The sequence below is a fragment of the Eurypyga helias genome, unplaced genomic scaffold, assembly GCF_000690775.1.
Source record: "Eurypyga helias isolate BGI_N326 unplaced genomic scaffold, ASM69077v1 scaffold2437, whole genome shotgun sequence".
Classification (NCBI taxonomy): Eukaryota; Metazoa; Chordata; class Aves; order Eurypygiformes; family Eurypygidae; genus Eurypyga; species Eurypyga helias.
The window spans coordinates 91668-106089 of record NW_010259653.1 but is presented as its reverse complement, the minus strand read 5'-3'; the positions used below and the strand labels follow the sequence as shown (position 1 = coordinate 106089).

At 43.0% G+C, this 14422-nt stretch overlaps 1 protein-coding gene across 1 annotated transcript; it reads left to right on the top strand.

Moving 5' to 3' along the window:
• Positions 1 to 1531: 1531 nt before the first annotated feature.
• DERL1 (derlin 1) lies at positions 1532 to 14080 on the top strand (the record flags this gene model as incomplete). Its single annotated transcript, XM_010154710.1, has 7 exons — positions 1532 to 1643; positions 4850 to 4914; positions 7241 to 7267; positions 9242 to 9337; positions 10029 to 10081; positions 11259 to 11369; positions 13414 to 14080. Coding segments are annotated over 7 exons (603 nt in total), but the record flags the coding sequence as incomplete, so codon positions are not given.
• Positions 14081 to 14422: the final 342 nt, after the last annotated feature.

Below are 14422 nucleotides of genomic sequence, written 5' to 3'. Positions count from 1 at the left end.
AGTGAGCGGGCAGCGGGGCCGGCCCCTTCCTCGGCCTCCGCCCTGGGAGGGAATCGTAGCCTTTAGGAGTGAATCCTGATCACCTCCAGCGAGGAGCCGGGCCTGCCCTTCTCCTCAGCCTTTGTAAGGCTTGTGAGCTGAGCCCTGCGTTTAGCTAGTACTCTGCCCCCGCAGGCGCCGGGCTCCCCACCAAGGTAACACAGGCTGCGGTGCCTGGTGCGCCTGGGAGAGCCAGGGAAGGCTGTGGCCTTTGGCAGGCTCTGTAGGTGTCTTGCATCTCATTCTGGTGCCTTTTTTTCCTAAGTATTGTGGAGGAATTGTTCTGGCTGGCGCTGGTTATTGTGGCAAGGCATTCTGTAATCATAAAACCCGTGGCTGTGGCTTCAGGTGACATGCCTGGCCTCTGCTGTTTGATTGTGTGGGCGTGACTTTGGGAATAGGGGTTACAGGCAGGTGCACAACTGTCCTAAACCGCAGGTGACTCTGGAGTTATTAAGGCAGAGCTAGAGAAGTGCATCAGTTGCACCTTCGTAGTGTTCCTGCTTGGAATTTCAAAAAGCTTGTGCTTGGGATCGTCTGGTTGACACGACCTAACAACTGAAGGCCTGAGGTTTCAGATGTACAGCATTTCTGGATGTGGTAGCAGTATCAAAAGTGGTCACAAACTGGATGTAGTCTTTGTCATTGCACTGGGAGGTTACCGGTTCAGGGTTTTAGTATGCAGGTTTGCAGAGGGAGACCATTGGAAGAACTGAAAGTGGAGGAACAGAAAACATCCCAACCTTTAAATTTCTATTATATGTGCTCATTTATCTTCAGTGAAAAAGTCTGAGTGAAAAAAAAAAAGAGGGAGAGGAAAAGATAGCTCTATCTGTAGTTTGTTTCCTGCATTGTCCCCCAGAATTACTTGTTTAAACAACTGTTTTTTCCTCTAGTTCTGTTATTCCTTCTGGAACTGTGGTGTTTAGGATCCCAGTGCTCTATTTGGAAGTGTTGCCAGTTAAAGAGCTCATTCATAAATGGCCAGACGCTTTCTGTCCTTGCTACATGCTGCCATGCAGTTGGCTGTGCCCGACACTGATGGTTGGGAGACTGATCTTCAAAGCAGGTGCAGAATGCTCAGAGCAGCGCGTGCTATGTGGAATAGTGTGCTAAAGGCCACTCTGAATCCCTTGGCCTCTGTACAACAGATAAGAATGGGTTCTGTATGGATGCTTTTAAAACAGGATAGCATCCTTGCAAGTGTATCCCTTTTGCGCTGCAATAAAAACTCAATACTGTGAGGATGTGATAGAAGTGGTCTGGGAAGTTGTGTGTGATTTCTGTTGTAATCTTAATAACTTTGTCAGATTAAAAAAAAAAAAAACAAAAACAAAAAGCCATCTGTAAAAGCTACTGCAGCAGTAATGAAACTTGTGCTATTTTTAATCTCCTTCTTGATCTTCCACGTACTTGATAACAAATGAAAAGAACTGTGCATATGAGTTCATTCTACAGTATATGAATTATCTTTCTCTTTTGATCTGGACAGATCTGGCGGCCGATAACAGCAACTTTTTTCTTCCCAGTGGGACCTGGAACAGGGTTTCTCTACTTGGTGAATTTGTATTTCTTGTATCAGTATTCATCACGATTAGAAACAGGTATGTTATCCATTAAATTGTATGCACATGGTGAACTCTGCCTGGAGTTGGTAGAGACTAAGTGTTGTCAGACAGAGGTTCCCTTGGGAATGGTTGTGGCTGATTCAGAAATAATTGTGAGAAAGATGGCTCATCTCTGTGCCACTTATGCTGATCAATGGGAAACTGATTTTCTGTGACCACCTCCTTCCATTTGGCAGGGAGCCTGTTTGTTTAGGATCTGAAACTGATACATATTTCAGAAGGAGGGCCTGGTGCTTTTAGTTGTTGGATTTCAGGAAATGAGGGCTAGAGACTAAAAAATTATGTTACCTTGGTTTTCTTATGTCTGATGTGCTTTTACATGGAAGGATGGTAGAGCATATGTAATAATGGGTGTATCCATCTTGAGAAAACAGCGTCAGCTTTTCCATTTTTCAAATGCTGTGGTGCTTACCTATGTTATTCTATCGGTTATGCTGAATTGAGAGAGACCTTGTACACATGAAGTATACCCCTCTGTCAAATAGAAATGTGAAAAGTTAAGGAACTAGTTGGATTTTCAGTTAGGGGGAAAAATAAGAAGATCAGATAATGGATCATTTCTCTTCTCTCTCCCTCTCTCTCAAAAAAATAAAAAGGTTGTTGTTACAAGGTAGTTTCAAAACTGCTTTCATTTTGCATTGCACAGTTCATTAAAGCGAGACAAAAATTGCTTCAGTTGAAGTACATCAATAAACTAAAGTATTTGCAAAGCTCCTCCTGAAAGCCTTTATGACCAAGAATTTCGGTGGTGTTCTAATGGAGTCTTAGAACTGATGAGGTAGTGGAATTGCATTGCAAGGTGACGGTTGGGAAGTCCCATGATAGAGAAGAGATCCCCAGTAAACCTGTCATCCAGAGAGTATTGTGGCATCCCTTCTAAGTTGTAAGAAGGGTAGCAGGGAAGGGAGGAATGCTGCCAGATTGCATTTGGTTGTTTTCTTAGTGAAAGTAAATAGTGGTTTAATAGCCAGAAATGGTTCTCTTTGAGCCTTTCTGCAGTAGATTATGAACACATGAGAGTACTGGCAGTTACAAAATTCTGCTGTGCAAAGCTATGTGCAGTAAGAGTTTGTGCTTAAAATATGCAAATCATAAGTCATCCCTGCCTGTACGTATACTTACAAAATGCTGTAGTCTGTATGCTGTGGCAGAAGTCTCATGGAAGGAAGTTTTTCAGCAGTGAATTTACATTTTTGCCGTGTAACACATCTGGATTTTGAAACTGGGAAGTCAGCTGTGTCGTTGTTTGAATCAATGCATTTCTTTTATATTACAGTTGTTTTTCTGGGTATAAATTATGTTCTTGGTTAGGTCGGTCCTTCCTCTATGAAAAAGGCTTGAATCCTTCTGAAAGCGGAAGGTGTAGAAGCTGCTGATATGTTTACAGATGGAAATCAGTGTAGGTCTATGCCTCCTTTAGTGTTTGAAACTTCTATTTTCAGGGCTGTACATGGGTTTTGAGCATACACTGGTGGTGTGTGCCAGTTTCAAGTATAGCTGTCAAAAATATAGGTGGAGTTTTGTACTGTGCTTGTGCTTTCCTAATAAGCTGACCTCTAGCTTCCCGAGGAAAAGGAGATTGATGTGTTTTTGTTTTGTTTCTATTGGAGGAGAACATAGCAGACATCATCAGAGAAAGCAGAATATGCAGCGTTCACTCAGTATGAATGATGAGATGATGAGGCTGCAGTTCCTCCCCAATGGCTGGGTTACACCCTGGGCCCTACTGAAGGACACAGTTTTCTAGAGCTCACCTCGCCCTTGTGCTGAGCTTTTTGGCAGCCTGTAGCTCAGTTTTCTTAGGTATTTGTTGGCAAGTCAACTTAAATAGTTTGTCTAATTCGTAGATATTTGCTTTGATTTCTTCCTATTCTGAAAGAATTGCTGTGCTGGAGTTTCTACAGGGTTAATCATCTTCCTCTCTTTATTTGTTTCTGTTTGGTTTATGGCAACACCAAGGCGAAAACTCCAGTTTGTGTAGTTCTCCAACTTTAAAACTTTCCAAAAGATTTTTCAAAGTTTGTGGGTTTTTCTCCCTTACTATGTAACTTGCATGTCTGAACTTCAATAATAAACTTACAGTGACTTAAGACATTGATTTTGGTTTACATAGGTCAAGTTACCCTGGTTATTCTAAAAAGCTAATGGTTAAAACCAGATTTGCTTTCTTTAAATTTGTGGAAACATATAAAGTAGTTGTAGGAAGCCAAATAGTGCTACCGTTAAGCAGTGGCCTTCTTTCTAGGCATTTTGATGTTTAATGATGCGCATGTAGTGCAGCTTGTCCGTGGTGTGCTGTCACTGTGTGGTTTGGGTCTGTTTCAGCAGTATTCTCAGGCTTTCCTTGCCTGCATGGAGCTATGTGAAAGTTGATAGGAGTCTTGCTTAGATGCTGAGGTCTGTGCCAGCCTTTTACCACAGTTTGCAAGAGTGAGACCTTTGATTTTCACATGTGTAAGGAGTTGTTAGGGGTTGTTATTTTTTTCCAACCCTTCTCTCTGCCAGGTCCCAAACTCAGCTGGGCATCTAAAGCTAATTTCATTTAGTATGACCTGTAGGGAATGTTACTGTTTTTTGTTTCCAGTGTCCTGAAAAAAATTGACACGTGTTTGAAACGGGAAATTAGGTGAGCAGTTCAGCCTAGGAGAAGAAACAGAATTTCCTGCACATGTGTACCCTCCTTGTGATGGATGTTAATTTTTCTGGAGTGTAAAAACCATCATACCTCTTGAGTCTGAGCAGATGATGCAAAGAGTATGCAATTTGCCTAAGTAAGGACTGGTTTTCACATGACTCAGTCATTAAACTTGGTGTCTCTGCATTTGCTGTGCAAGTGGATTTCATTATTGTGTGCTTCTGACTGGCAGCTTCTTGGGGAGGTTGGGGTCCAACTCTGTTTTGAAGTCTTGTGAAGTTAAAACCACTTATCTCCAGATTAAAGCCTGTTCTTTTCTAAGTGGAGCTGCTGTATGTGCACTCAGTGCAACAGGCTGAATGTCTTATTTTTTTGGTCCTGTAGGTTGTTCTGTTAGAAAGTCTTTTAGAATTAAAAGAATAAGTCATAAAGCACAGACTGAATGTAGGGCAGCTGTTAGTAACTGGGCTTTTCTTAGACTTCTAAAAGTAAAAAAATTTCTTCCCAAGATTTCAGTACCTTTCCTAACAATTCTTGTTATTTACAGGGGCTTTTGATGGAAGGCCAGCAGATTACATGTTCATGCTCCTGTTTAACTGGATCTGCATTGTCGTATCCTTCATCATCAAACTCTAATATTTCGGTTGTTCTGTTTCTGCCTAAAATATGTTCAAAGACCGTGTTTTTGCAACTGAGAGTTTTAAAATGTAGGACATGTTTGCAGGTGAGTTTTTAACCTTCCTGGAAAGGTAGCGAGTGGCTTTCAGGGAGAATGCTGATAAATGTGCTAATACAGGTATATAATCTGGGGGCTAGAGTTCTGCTTTTATAAAGCTTAGCTCGTGCTGCGTGAGCTTCCGTGGCGTTTGCTGTATTGCTTCGCTTAGCCGCTTTTGTGGGTTGCTGTCTGGGCCAAGAGTGAATTCAGAGTGTTTAAGCTGCCATGTGCAAACAGACCTGATCTCTGCCATTCCCCGAGTTGGAAATTCAGGTACCTGGTGAAGACGTCCTTTGCCAGGTCCAAGCCAGCGGGGTTTGTGAAAACAGTGTTGTGATATCTTCAGAGCCATCTTCCTGAAGAAGCTGTGCTTGTTCATTTGGGAATGTTGGGGAACTGTTTTCCATGAGCTGTGCTACCTGAATTTTCTTCAGGTCTTGGATACAAAACTGGGAGGAGTTCTTGATAGGATAGATGGTTGTGCTACCATTCAGAGGGGTCTCGAGAGGCTGGAGAAATGTGCTGGCTGAGAATCTCGCTCATCTCAGCAAAGGGAAGTGCAGTGGCCTGCCACTGGGGAGGGACAGCCTCAGGAACCAGGACAGGCTGCGGACTGACAGTCTGCAAAGCATCTTGGCAGAAGAGGCCCCAGGGGTCCTGCGGGACACCATGCTGAGATGAGCCAGCAACATGCCTTTGTGGCAGTGGTGGCCACCAGCCTCCTGGGCTGCCTTCGGCAGAGCATTGCCAGAAGGGCCAGGGAGGTGATTACTCATCTCTGCTCAGTCCTTGGGGGGGCTGCATCCAGGTTACTCCTCTCTGCTCAGCCCTTATGAGACAGCTCCAAGTTCCCAGGTACAAGAGACGTGGACATACTGGAAGGGTCATGAAGTTGATTAAAGGGTTGGAGCATCTCTCACATGAGAAGATGAGAGAGCTGGGGTTGTGCAGACTGGAGAACAGGAGGCTCAGGGGTGTCTTATCCATGTGGATAAATACCTGATGCGGGGAGGGTGTCAAGGAAATGGAGCCAGCTTTCTCTCAGTGGTGGGACAATTGAGAACAGGCACAAAATGAATCACAGAGAATTCCATTTCAATGTAAGAAGGACCATTTTTACTGTAAGGGCAGTCAAAACACTGGCACAGGTTGCCAGGAGAGGTTGTGAAACCTCTATCCTTGGAGATGCTCCCATTCTGTCTGTGCTGTTGCCACCTACTTGTAGCAATTTGCAGTGGCACAGCATGTGGAAAGAAAAAAGGAGCGGTGACATCAGTGTGAACCACATACAGCCGGGAAAGCTATAGTATGCAGAAATGCATTGCCTTTATCAATAGATTAATTCTCTCTAGTTGCATTCCACTGCATGGAGGGATTGGCTATTCCTGCTAGTCCTGTTGAGCCACAGCAGTAACGAGGAACACAAGGCTGGTTTAGCTATGTTGTTAGGAAAAACATCAGCTTCATTGTGGTTGCAGGCTGTTGGCTGTGAGCTATTAGATGAATCTGATTGTGACTTGACTTTCAAACTGGTCATTTAAAAGCTTCCAGTTGCTTGTTCCCTGTATGATGTAAGGTGTAACCTGGGTGCATGATGTGGGAAAATGCTTGGTGCCATTTCATATGCCTTCACAAACTGTTAGAAGCATTCTGATCGTAGCAAGATTCTTCAGCAATTGTTTCTCCTCAGCAGTTACTACAGGAAGTAGATCCTTTGGGTTCCAAGATAGGAGAGTAGTTTTAAAAGCCTGCACTTCAAGAAATTATTTATATTCTATGACTCGGTGACAATATATTGATTTTTTTAAAATCTGACCTGTTACTTCTTTAGTTAGAAAGCCAATATTTTAATCTTTAAAAAACCTAGTGAAAGAATCCAAGTGTTGAACCTGTAACGTGCCTTTATGCAAAGACTGGTTGAGTTTGTAGCTAGCCAGTTTCATCACAAAGGGAAGGCCAGAGCGCTCTTACCCCTCGAGGTAATGACCTGAGGTGGTAGCTTGAGAGGCTACCGAAAAGCAGTTACTGAAACTAAGTGTGTAAGTCTCTGCATCACTGGAGCTTTTTCATTTTTTCCAGTGGTTAATACTACACAGGAACGCTGTTTTAGTTTTAAAAATTAAAGGCCTTTGCATGTGTGTTCAGCGTGTGTGTGTGCAGCTGTTTTGTCATTCCAGTCTATCAGGTTTTGCTGCGTTTTCCTTAATGGTGCAATGACAGATAACTGGCTTGGCAATGGACATGCAGGTAAGAGCAGCACAGTTTCTTAGATAATCATCTGGCAAAACTTTCTGACTACTTAATGACGTGTTAGAGAGTGTTATCGGTGTAACTGCAGAACCTGGCTAAGTTAGGCTGGTTAGGTTACACCAAAATTGACTGCTGTGTGTGTTCTGTTGGTTTTTAGTTTGGGTTAGCCTCAGCTAATGTCACAAGCCTGTATCTGACTGCCACTCCTAGCCTCGTTAGGGAGTCAGGTGGTGAAAATTGGCTCTTTGTGCAGCCAGGAATTGTTCAGCCTTTTACCAAAGTGGACACAAGATGTCACCTATGCACTATTTCCTCTCATGAATGTGGATTTGCATTCTTACCTTTTTATCTAAAAATGATTCTTGGGTTCATTACTCTTCTCAAATTCAGTGTGCCTTTGACTTGCCAACAGAAGATCATCTTGTGAAAAAATGCAGCTTCAGATCAGAACTGTGAAGTCCCAGTATCTCTAATATCCTGTACAGTATTATCTTAGCATTTATTAGATCACCTGGTAGACAAAAATAGCGATGACGTATCTGCACTCAGAGCTGAGTTCTGTTAAGGGCTGCCTGTAACTTTGCACTTCAACTTTTTTTGCTGTGGGGAAGATGCCACAAAATTCTTCAAATGCATGCTGAAGTCACCCATACATTGTGTGAATTTTAGACTGATTGTGTTGATTTGTATCTTTTAAAAAAGGTACTTAAAATGGGTTTACATCTGCATAGAAAGTTATTGCTTAAAAGAAAACACATCTATACATCAAACAACTGATTCTTCTTGGAAATAAGGTTTTTTTGCTTGTGTTGAGTGACTTGCTGAGAGTGAGAAGATAAAGTAGGATAGCTGGGCCTCTATTCCCATGTCAAATACTTTCAGAAATTAGATATTACCTTGTTTTTTCCAGTAAAATAAGAATGATTTTAATGAAGACACGAAGGTGTTTGTGTGACCGTCAAGAGTGCTGGGGGAAGCCTGGACTGATGCCAGCCTGCCAGCTTTAATGTGGAACGTGTTAAATAGCGCCACCTCCGTCGGGATGAGTTTTAACCTTTTTTCCAAACACACAAGCTGGTTCACAGCATTAAATCAGTTCATGGGAATGTTGCTGGCACAGTCTGTCTTCAGTTCAGAAACAAGCAGATATCTAAAATAGTGCTTTATATTTTTTTCACTAGAGATAGCCCAGTCAGCTAATACACAGCAACACTGAGGAGGTGTTTGAAACAGTCTCACCTCCTGGCAGGGAGCACAGCTTAACCGAGCACTGCCGGGTGGCTTTGTCAAGGCCGGCTGAGGTACTCTGAAATGGGGATTTACTGGTGCACCTTCCCCCTGTGGCGCTCTGCAGGGATGTAGCTGGCAATTTGATGGAGTAACGCTTCACCTGGCACGTTAGCTCCAGATGAGTGTGCGGGAGTTAGTGCCCTGGGTTGGGAATGGAAGTGGTCAGGGCACAAATACGTCCCTGACTCTGCTGTAGGGGCTGATACCAAGCAGCTGGGAGCTTGCCACAGCTGCTCGTCTACTTGGTACAAGTTGGAGCCCTGTGCTTTGGCAGAAGAGAATGACCAGGTAGTTTCTCCTGCTTAGCCTTTGCAGTGTCTTTTGAACAGGTCTGTGACATAGTGGAACCGGTTGCCCAGAGAAGCTGTGGATGCCCCAGCCCTGGCCGTCTTCAAGGCCAGGCTGGATAAGGCTTTGAGCAACCTGGTCTAGTGGAAGGTGTCCCTGCCCATGGCAGGGGGGTTGGAACTAGATGGTCTTTAAGGTCCCTTCCAACCCAAACCATTCTATGATTCTGTGGTGGCAAAGATTCTGGGGTAATCTTTAAAGATTATGTTGATGTATCATGTGTACAAACGATTTTTTAAGCTTATACCTCCTCCTGTCTGTTTAGATTTCTCAGACTTCTGTGAAAGTGATGTTAACTTTTTGCATTTTTTGGTTTTGTTTTGACCACTGCAGTTGCTGATGATTCCACTCATCATGTCCGTACTTTATGTCTGGGCCCAGCTGAACAGGGACATGATTGTATCATTTTGGTTTGGAACAAGATTTAAGGTATGTCAGACAGGATATTGGAAACACTTCTGCCCAGAAGTTGCATGTGAGGGGGGTAAAGGGCAAAATACCTTTTCTCTTATTAAAGATATTCCATGCTGTCACATGACTATATACTCCTTGAGATGGAGCGAAGACAAATTTCTTCATGGTCTTTCATATGGTGTCACTCAGTGTGGCTTTACTGAAAAAGTCCTGACAACTGAAATTCATCGGTCTGAAAAGAGGAAAAAATTCCTGATAAGCATTAACCTGGGTAAAAGCTGAATGGAGTGACATTGTAGTGACAAAATGTTGATCTTTCAAATTATTTTTTTCTTGTGCAACCTCATCTGTTTCTGCCAGGTGTTGCAGTGAAAACTCCTTTGATTGTTATTTCCAGACCTTTTCAAAATCAGAATGTTAGGACTTTGTTTCAGATGCGAGCTTGCTGTGGAACATAGAGTGCGAAAGACGCATCTGCTTATGATGTTTAAATGAATATGATTTGTCTAAAAACGTTAGTGGTCACTCAGTTTGGAGTATCCTACCTTGTTAGGTAGAATCTGCTTAAGTGAGAATATCAGGATTTGTGTAATGCTTAAAACATTGAGGTTATAATCATGGTTGTTAATGCAGGGGGAAGTCAAGCAGGTTTATGTCCTTAAACTTGTACTTACAACTTCCCTGTCCCCACTGTGATCTTTTGCAGGCCTGTTATCTTCCATGGGTCATTCTGGGATTCAACTATATCATTGGTGGATCGTACGTATTTACTGATATGGCCAGTTTGAAGTTATAAGGGCTTTTACAGCTATTGAATCTATTGCTGAACTTGGAAGCAGTAAGAGGCTTAAAGCTGTATAATCTGGCTGCGAATGCTCCGTGTCACATGGTGGTCATTTAAGATAAAAGCAAAGAGCAGATGTGCATGTGAGAATTAGACGCTGTAGGTGAGGGGGAAGTGTTAAGAATTGGATTCATTATCTAGTAAATCTCCGCGTTAGACCTTTTCCTTACTGAAAGAGTATTGCACAGTAAAGAAAGATGTATCCCATGTGGCCAGCCATCATTAGTGGTTTCAGAAACAAATTTAGCTTGAGTTTGATAGTGCCATTACTACTTTTCCTCACAGTCTCACCCAGCGTGATGGTTTGTTTTTTTTTTCAGCTTGTGAAACAAGGGGAAATGGCAACAACCAACCCACAGAGCGCTGCCATATTAGCCCTTGTTGCTGAGCAATTTGGTCTCTCTCGGGTTTCTTTGGCTAAACTCCGTGATGCAGAAATCCCCTCTGTGCACGGTCTTTCCCATTGGTGCCCTGTGTTGACTGGGGCCTCTTGGTGCCGCTGTAACACAGTTTGTGACAATAACAAGTTCTGTGGTTGATTTATAGAAGGAGGAAATAGCCAGAAAAGGGAATTTGGTTTTGCTGTACCATGTCTCCTACTGACTCATCCGTCACTTGAGAAAACTGCTTGCTGTTGGGTACCTGCTGTTTCTATGCATGACAGAAGCTACCCAGGGGCCTCCATTCAGCAGTGTTTTTGCAAAACTGGGAACAAAACAGTGGAGTACAGCAGGAGACGGGTTGTCCGGCGAAAACAGCAGTAACTTCTCAAGCTCTGCGGGCTATTATTTTAGACACTAATAGCTGTACGGTCTAATTCCCTGATGTAAACAAGTATTTAATTGCATTTTCAGTACAGACTGTAGAGAAGGCTTGGAAGGGAGAGTGGAACAGCCTGTTGATGTGTTGGCATGGAAGGTTGGCCCTTCTAAAGAAGTGGCTGCAAACTGCTGAGGGAAGGGAAATTTTCCGTGGCTCGCAGCCCTGGCAGTACCTGTGGCAGATGAACAGTAGTAACTGGCAGAAGGTGGTCACTTGTTTATGTTCAGAGAAGACAGCATATGAAACAATCCTCTCTCTTTTGCCTTGCAGAGTCATCAATGAGCTGATAGGAAATCTGGTTGGACACCTGTATTTCTTCTTAATGTTCAAATATCCGATGGATTTGGGAGGAAGGAATTTTCTGTCCACACCTCAGTTCCTGTAAGCTGGCTTTATTCTTTACCTCACTGTTTGGTCTGATTTTCTGTACTGTCCCTCAGACATATATTTGCTGGGACTGTGAGGTGTAAAATACTTTGCTAAATCAACCTGCTTCCGACTGTCACTGTGACTGGGCTACTGAGTCATCAAAAATACTGAGTTCCTTGTAAATGGCCCATGTGAGAGTTTTGTTTCCGCTACGGATGGCTTGTGTCCTTTGCCCACTCTTGAGAGTGAAAGTTGCAGTTCTGCTAATGAAATGAGCAACGATGAATTAGCAACTCATTTAACCCTTTTTATAGCATAAACTCATAATTAAAAGATGCAAAGCTGGATTACACCTTCTGTACATGTTTTAATGAGTAGGGAAGATTTATATTCTACTTTCGTGTTTGCAAGTCCCCCTGGTAAACCTAATTTTCCATAAATATTAGAAGACAAAATGTTGTTTTAAAATGTCTTTCAAGGTAATAACAGCTCTGAAGCTGCCATCAGTCTTGTTGGTTATGTGCAATTCTCTTGATTCTTCATATGTGCATTTAATTTTTACCGTATTTGAGAATCAGGAACAGTAGTACTGCAAACATCTCTAAAAGAGGGATAAATTATGCCCATGTACTCTAGTGTTTTGTTAACTAGGGAGGTGATTCTGCCCCTCTACTCTGCTCTGGTAGTAGAGCAGAGTAGTAGACTCCACCTGGAGTACTGCGTCCAACTGTGGAGCCCTCACCATCAGAAGGATATTGACCACTTGGAGCGAGTCCAGAGGAGCGCCACGAAGATGATCAGAGGGCTGGAGCACCTCTCCTATGATGAAAGGCTGCAAGAATTGGGCTTCTTCAGCCTGGAGAAGAGGAGGCTCCGAGGAGACCTCATTGCAGCCTTCCAGTACCTGAAGGGGCCTACAAGGGTGCTGGGAGAGGACTTTTTACAAGAGCCTGTAGTGATAGGACAAGGGGGAATGGGTATAAATTGAAATCAGGGAGGTTTAGATTAGATATCAGGAAGAAATTCTTCACAGAGAGGGTGGTGAGGCACTGGAACAGGTTGCCCAGAGAAGCTGTGGATGTCCCATCCCTGGAAGTGTTCAAGGCCAGGCTGGATGTGGCTTTGAGCAACCTGGTCTAGTGGAAGGTGTCCCTGCCTGTGGCAGGGGGGGTGGGACTAGATGATCTTTAAGGTCCCTTCCACCCCAAACCATTCTATGATTCTATGATTCTAAAAAAAAAGCGCTGCTGTGATGAACTACAAATACCTTTACTATAATAATGAAGAACTTTCTCTATACAGGATCATTTTCCTTGTGGAAAGGAATCTGGTTTTTATGCTTGGGCCTCAGATTTTCATGGTCAGATTCAGCAAGGGATTTGCCGGAACTCAGTGTAACTATTGTAGAGCTAAAATGACTCTGCGTTGATGGCATCCCTTGCAAAATGCAGCAGCTGGATTTTAGATCCCTCTGGCTAGTTAGATGGTAGCTGTGGTGGCATGATCAGGTCTTACAGCTCTAATTTCCTCTGGCCAGGTCACTTGAGCTTTGATTTCAGACCAGCTAGTTGCTTGAGCCTGTTTCCCTTGATCTCTTTGGTACTCAGTTTCTCTGGGATGTTTACTTGTAGGGTGGTGAGATGGTTGGATGCTGTGATAACAGAAGCTTTGTAACTATTAAAAAGAATGATGCTCAGAAATGGTTTTGATTTTTTTTTTTTTTAATTATTTCCCCAGGAAAAGAGGGAGAGAAGTTAGGGGAATTAGGTTTGTATCACAGCATTTATTCTCAACAGTGAGGCTCCCACATCATGTGTTTTTTCGCTGTGTTTGGATTATTGTATCTAACCATATCCCAGAGGTGGAAGTTCCTCAGAATTCCCATTTTTCAGTGTCGTGAGTACGTGGATTTGGAAAGAATTCTGTGAAGTACCGCTGAGAAAAGCCAGTTTTATTTGAAAGTCCAGCAGCTAAAAGAAAGTGCATAGAAAAGTAGCCTGGCATTTACACCCTAGGTAGAGAACTGTTTCTTAAACTCTCTTCTGGCTCGTCCTAGGTACCGCTGGCTTCCAAATAGGAGAGGAGGAGTGTCGGGGTTTGGTGTCCCACCTGCTAGCATGAGAAGAGCTGCAGAAGATCAGCAGGGTGGTGGAAGACACAACTGGGGCCAAGGTTTCCGGCTAGGTGACCAGTGAAGAACAAACTGCCCTTGGAAAACAGCAACTCCTTGGTTTTAATTGGATGTAGGACCGACACTTCCTGGTGCAGAGTATGCTTAAGAACTGAGCTCTCTGTAGTACTGTTGGATTTAACTGATTAGAAAGAATGTTTCTGGTTCAGGAGAAAATTAAAAACTCCAGAAGGGAAAAATGTAGATCTTGCTCCAGGTTAGCCAGTAGTGTCCAGTTTGATTCTGCCCTTAATAAAGGCCTTCTTTATACAGTATTGTCTGTCTGTTGCAGCGGGCATCCGTGATGCCCTCTTGTTCTGTGATGTGATGGAACCAGCTAAGTGGTGTTCTGTCCCACCTGGCATGTGAAAAGCTTTGGTGACCGTGGTAAGGTAAGAATCCAGTGCAAGGCAGAAGGATCAAACTAACCCCAAAGTCTAGGAAGCTGATTTTTTTTTCCATAGCTGTACTTAAGTCCCAGCGTCTTTGGAAACATTATTTAAGTGATATCTCTCTGCTGCATTCATAAAACAAAGTGCAAATGTTTAATGTCCATTATTAAGCTGTATTTTGAGGGGAGATTTTTCTGGACGTACAGCATTTGTCCTACCTGTTACAGCATGGGATGGGCAAGGCTGGGGACAAGAGGGCTTTCATTTGAAATGGCAATAACAGATATTCACAAAATTGAAACCTCTGAACTCTTTATGGCATGGTACAAGGCTTGCTCTGTTTAAACTGAAGTTGTCTGGATTGTTTTTTATTCCTCAGATCTGTGAATTCTTGGCTTCAAGGTTTCTATTTGGGTTGCAAAATTGGGTAGCACAAATATTGCTTAAACTAGAAAATGTAACATATCATTGTGGTTTATGTAAAGCGTACCAACTGCAGCATT